The sequence below is a fragment of the Octopus bimaculoides genome, chromosome 4, assembly GCF_001194135.2.
Source record: "Octopus bimaculoides isolate UCB-OBI-ISO-001 chromosome 4, ASM119413v2, whole genome shotgun sequence".
NCBI lineage: Eukaryota > Metazoa > Mollusca > Cephalopoda > Octopoda > Octopodidae > Octopus > Octopus bimaculoides.
Genome location: NC_068984.1, coordinates 112,598,996 through 112,605,606, shown reverse-complemented (window position 1 = coordinate 112,605,606; position 6,611 = coordinate 112,598,996). Strand labels below are relative to the sequence as shown.

The window sequence follows — 6,611 nt, the reverse complement described above, 5'->3', positions numbered from 1 at the left end:
AAAAAAAAAAAAAAAAAAAAAGAGAGAGAGAAAAATTGTTCTTTATGTTCTTTAAAAATTTCTGATAATAAAAAAAAAATACCCTTTGACTATTCTGTTCTTAAGTAAAATTGTGGCATAAAATTTTGAAACAAAGGGATTGAAAAAAAAACCCATAAAAGCATGGTGAAGATATTTATTTTCCCTGCTCTTAAAGGGAAAAGAAAACAAAAAAAAACCCCAAAACAAAAGACTACCTAAGATGAATTAGCTCAGTACAACGACGAGGAAGGGTGGGAGAAAAAATATCTATACATAATATTTCTATGATTCAATCAAACTCTTGTATAGATAATTTATAACAACAAATGTAATTTTTGGAAAAATAACAAAAACAAAACCAACAAACAAACAATGATGTGCTCTATGATATTGCTCTTTACTCATTTGCTAGTTACAACTAGAGAACTGTGACCATACTGGGGCACCATATGTAATTGAAATCATGTTGATTCTACAGATACTTTATTTTTAAGCATTGGTTTTTGACTGATAATAATCCAGAGATCAGCGATGCTTCATGCTCAAAATTTCATAATTCTATGGCCATTTACTGTTGTCTATTTGTATTCTAGATATGTCAATAATTTTATAGCTAATATATGTGTGTATATATATAGTAATAATAATAATGATAATAACCCATGGACGGAATTTATAAATATTTTAATGCATCACGGCGTGCGTTTCCACATATCGCATGTTTCTTAAGATCATAGTCCATATTAGAAATGAATGCATGAACATGACCAACCTGATGTCCATAGATACTATGGACTATACTGTAATCATCCCAGGAATATGGACTATGATCATACGAAACATTCGATTTGTGGAAACAGGTGTAGTGATGTATTAAAATATTTATAAATTCCATCCATGGATTATTATTATTATTATTATTATTATTATTATTACTGTATTTATCCTACGTCATATTGGCACAACCTGATGTGACCAAAAATAGTGGTATTGCCATTTGGCATCATTACGTTGCAGCCAGCATAACAGAATAGGAGGTCTTATATATGCATATTCAAAATGTTTCCCAAGGAACTATATATATATATATGATATTGTATTTTTGCTCAAGTCAGTCTTTTGCTACTCTGGGTTTCATGTGTAGGTGCACAAGATCTTTAAGTAAGTAGTAACAACTTACCTGAAGATCCTGTGAGCCTACAGGTGAAACTCAGAGTAGCAAGAGACTGATTCAATCATAATAAAATATTAATCTCTACCATGGTATTGTGTACTCTTTCTTCTGACAGTTTACACTAACTGGATATATATATATATATATATATATATATATATATATATGAAGCATAAAGTCAGGAGGTGTGAGAGGTGAAGACATATTTATTTTTTTCTCGTGTGACTTCCATGTGATTACAGCTGTTTCATAACATTTTTCATGTATTATTGATTTCAGTAGTCAAAAATCATACATACATGTCTGCATCAATATACAAGCTCAGTATTACACAACTGTATATTTTTACAAATTAATGCAAATAAAGAAAGCTAACACATCAGATCACTGAAACATCATGGCTACATCTACGATTCAACTCTGAGTGTGAATGCGTGCTTGTGTGTGACTGTGTGTGAGTATGTATGTGTGTATATTATTATCTATGCAGGCATGGCTGTGTGGTTTAGAAAGTCGCTTCCCGACGTGGTTTCATGTTCAGTCCCACTGCAAGGCACCTTGGGCAAGTGTCTTCTCCTATAGCCCCAGACTATATATATATGCAGACACACCCTATTTATTACAGTAGATGTAATGTGTTAACCACCCCTGTCAATATATTTTAAAGATATACATATATGTATATGTATATATATATATATATATATATATATATATATATATATATACACATGATATATAGTATTTTATCCCCATGAGTCTTCTATTCAAATGATATTTTGAGTTGCTTTTCTTAGAAACTATTATTCATATCATAGTTATTTCATATATACAAATCAGCTTTCGCAATTTAATATCATTCTTTAATATTTTCACCAGTTGCAATGTGCATAGATATCTCATACAGCTGACAAATCAGAAATGCATAGACAATTATAGAAATAGATTTACGAAAGTATATGTTATCTTACCCTGTATTTATATGCATATTGCTTTGTAAAGATCCAGGCGGAGGCTGCGGACCTTGGCTTCCCCAGTGGTTGTAATTGGTCATACCGCTTAGATCAGTATTGAGAGCAAAGTCGTCTGAAACAGGTGAAGAGTGTAAGGTATATAACAGTTGTTAGTTTATAAGGCTGGTTCAACTAATCAACAAATGTCATCAAAATAAGACAGACAGACAGATAGATAGATAGATAGATAGATAGATAGGTAGATAGATAGACAGATAGATAAATAGATAGATAGATGGATAGATGGATAGATAGATGGATGGATGGATGGATGGATGGGTAGACAGATTAATAGCTAGACATTGCAGCGTAGAAGGTGTTTATAAGCCATTTAAAATAACACACAAAAACCGTTTTTGTGTTTTATTTTAAATGGCTTTTTTAAACGGTATTTAATGGTTTTAAATTGTTATTTTAAACAGCTTTTGTGTGTTATTTTAAATGGCTTATAAACACCTTCCATGCTGCAATTGTTTTCATTCCAGCACACGATCTCAGATCAGGTCACTTGCTATGCAAGTACATCTCTGTAATAGATATATATAGTTTGATTGATAAATAGACAAATAGAGAGAGTGAGAAAGAGATGGGCATATATGTAGTTAAACAGATATATATATATATATATAGAGAGAGAGAGAAAGAGAGAGAGAGGCGGGGGGGGGGAGACACTCATACACACAGAAAGAGAGAACAGATTACATGGTCTCTCTGTATGTAGACCTTTTGATATCAACCCACCAGAAACCATCTTTGATCCACATAAAAGCCTACTGCTTTAAAGATGTCCAGATTAGAATATCCTACCAAAATTTCATATTAAAATTATGTCCCAAGCATAATTTTGTTATCTTACTACATTTTTAATTGGTACAAGCATGGCTCTTTGTTTTCGAAGTTTGCTTTTCAAGCATGTGGTTTTAGTCCAGTTCCACAGCACAAGCACTTTGGACAGGAGTCTTCTATTAGGCAGGCCAATGCCTTGTCAGTTGATTTGGTGGAGGGTAATTGAAAGTGGACTGTTACATGTGCATGTATGAGTGTGTGTGTCTATGTGAGTTTGTAAGAATGAATATATGTGTGAATGTGTGTTTATGTATGAGTGTGAGTATGTGAGTGTGTGTGTGTGCCTGTGTGTTTGCTTACTAATGTGATTCTCTGAAAATTACGAGCTCCAAAATAGTGGTGCTATTATCATTTCATCTGACAAAAATAATTATCTGCTGGCATTGTAGTTTTGAATATGGAATACACAAGGGACCTGTTATTTAAAAAAAAATAAGAAGCAAGTAAGGATCAGTAGCAGAGATGGGGATCCAATGGTAGGATATTCTAATCTAGACATCTTTAAAGCAGGAAGTTTTTATGTGGATCAAGAATGGTTTCTGGTGGGTTAGTATCAAGTGGTCTACATACAAAGAGACCGTGTAATTTGTTCTTTCTTTCTGTGTGTGTGTGACTCTCTCTCTCTAATGGTAAAACAAGGCTTTAATTAGATATATTCATCTAACCCATACTTCCATGGAAGAACTCTTACTCTTTACTTGTTTCAGTCATTTGACTGTGGCCATGCTGGAGCACCGCCTTTTAGTCGAGCTAATCGACCCCAGGACTTATTCTTTGTAAGCCTAGTACTTATTCTATCAATCTCTTTAGCCAAACCGCTAAGTTACGGGGACGTAAGCACACCAGCATCGGTTGTCAAGCGATGGTGGGGGGATAAACAAAGACACACAAACATATACACACACACACATACATATATACGACAGGCTTCTTTCAGTTTCCGTCTACCAAATCCACTCACAAGGCTTTGGTCGGCCCGAGGCTATAGTAGAAGACACTTGCCCAAGGTGCCGCGCAGTGGGACTGAACCTGAAACCATGTGGTTGGTAAGCAAGCTACTTACCACACAGCCACTCCTACGCCTATGTACATAAAAATAAATGAAACACTTTAGGCCATGGTTGGGATTGTTTTGAGTGGAGTCATATTCTTGGCTTGTTTATCTGCAGGTCAAATTGGAGACTGAGAGGCTCTATGGTTAGATATGTTTCAACCAAGGCTACCCATCCTATTTTCAGATATAAAGCACCTAGGACTCCTCATCGTCATCATTTAACATCTGTTTTCCATGCTGGCATGGGTTAGATGGTTTGACCAGAACTGGTAAGCCAGAGAGCCGCATGGTTTCTACGGCTGGATGCCCTTCCTAACACCAACCACTCCAAGAGTGCAATGAGTGCCTTTTACGTGCCACTGACATAGGTGCTTTTATGTGCTACCAGTACGGGTGCCAGTTAAGAGACACTGGCATCAGCCACAACTTTGATCTCACTTGGTTTGACGAGTTTTCTCAAGCACAGCTTACTGCCAAGGGTCTTGGTCACTTGGCATCGCCTCCATGAGGCCCAATGTTCAAAGATCATGCATCATCACCTTGTCCTATGTCTTCCTGGATCTACCTTTTCCAGGGGTTCCCTCTACATTTAGAGGTCCAGTCCCTCTGTGTGTCACCTTCACCAAGTGTCTTCTGCTATAGCCTCAGGCTGACCAAAGCCTTATGAGTGGATTTGGTAGACGGAAACTGAAAGAAGCCTGTCATATATATATGTGTGTGTGTATGCATTTGTGTGTTTGTGTTTGTTACCCCACAATCACTTGACAATCGATGCTGGTGTGTTTACATCACCGGCAAAAGAAACTGATAGAATAAGTACTAGGCTTACAAAGAATAAATCCTGGGGTCAATTTGTTCGACTAAAGGCAGGTGCTCCAGCATGGCCACAGTCAAATGACAGAAACAAGTAAAAGAATAAAATTCTTCATTATTCCCAAAATTAATTGAGACAAAAGTGTATTTCAACAGAAATATGTTAATAGAAGTATTAAGATGGTAGAAGTGATTTGAAGGAGACTTGGTTGCTAACTCTAGCAGGTTGAGTAACGAGGAAGAGGTTCTCTCAATATCTTGCAGTTGGAGTATTTGTTTTCACATGTGGATGTCCTTCCTAATGCACATTGACCAAACAAAATGAGACAACTGGGTGCAGCTGTTTAGGCACTAACAATTTGGCACAGTTGATTGGCCATTCAGTTTAATTTAGTGACAGAACTTTTAACATAGAAGCAGGCGCCACAGACACCAACACACACACACACACACACACACACACACACACACACACATGCACAGATAGATATGCATAGAGAAGAAAAAGTGAGAGAAAGACAGAGATTATAATTCATTAATTGAATAAGATTGACTTGAAACCTTTTCCTGTCTTCATACACATAAAGAAAAATATGCTTACACACAAAAGCAGAGATTGGGGGAGAAAGAGAGAGAGAGAGAGGTGGGTGAGCAAGACAGAGACAGAGAAAAAGAGAGCGGTGGGGAGAGGGATGTTACAATTTATTGACTGAACACAACTGACATACAAACTTTCCATCTCCTCATACACATAAAGGGAAATGTACTCACACACAAAGAGACAGATTGATGAAAGAAAGAGAGAGAGAGTCATGGAAATATTGATGAAATATGTTGAGTTGACTTACAATCTGGAGATCCTTGTGTGCGGTCAACATACATCTGGTTGTGATTGTCTGCAAAATAAGGAGAATTTACATAAAATTCTATAAATAGGATATATTGCATGTGAACATGTCTGGAAGAACATCGAGTAGAAAATGTAGAAGAGAAACTCTAACAACTGAGCAAGTGTATACATACATATATGTATATGTACTTTGTTTTTATTTGTTGGCTAACAAAGCTTCCAATAGTTTCATGCTGCAGAGAATTCTCAGCAATTATCAAGCTGGCCACATAGGACGTTGGTCGCCTTCTCCATCATCAATGCAAATATTTATCTACCAAAGTGGTGTAGTACACTCATTCTCATTGTTTGATATTAGCAAGAACACACACACATATATATATGTGTATGTGTATATATATATATATACATATATATATATATATATATATATATATATATATATATATATATATATATATATATATATATATATAAATATATATTCACACATACATATATACATTGATACATAGTATATGTACATGATATATGTATATGATCATGTATGTAAAGACACACACACACATATATGTTAATATTTTTATAATATGGTATTACAGATCCATTTCAGCTGATTTTACCCACTGGTTTCATGCATGATGAGTGCTGGGATTGGGTTTCTCAAGCTCTAGTGTACGAAACTGATTGGTAAGATTGGTTGAATATAATACTGTATTGTATGAATATTAATATGCCTGCTTTGTTGATAAAGATACAAAAGCCTGTTATTTTTCCCCTGACTGATGGGCTCTTATATGGCTGCATATATATATATATATATATATATATATATATATA

General features: G+C 35.2%; 1 protein-coding gene across 3 annotated transcripts in view; it reads right to left on the bottom strand.

Moving 5' to 3' along the window:
* LOC106878542 (myocyte-specific enhancer factor 2C) overlaps positions 1-6,611 on the bottom strand; it is a 350,263-nt gene that overhangs the window by 746 nt on the left and 342,906 nt on the right. For all 3 annotated transcript variants that reach the window (XM_052967356.1, XM_052967355.1, XM_052967357.1), the window contains 2 exons: positions 5,770-5,817; positions 2,167-2,281 (listed from right to left, as the gene is read on the bottom strand). In XM_052967356.1, the coding sequence (XP_052823316.1) occupies positions 2,167-2,281; positions 5,770-5,817 (163 nt within the window). The remainder of the gene's footprint in view (positions 1-2,166; positions 2,282-5,769; positions 5,818-6,611) is intronic.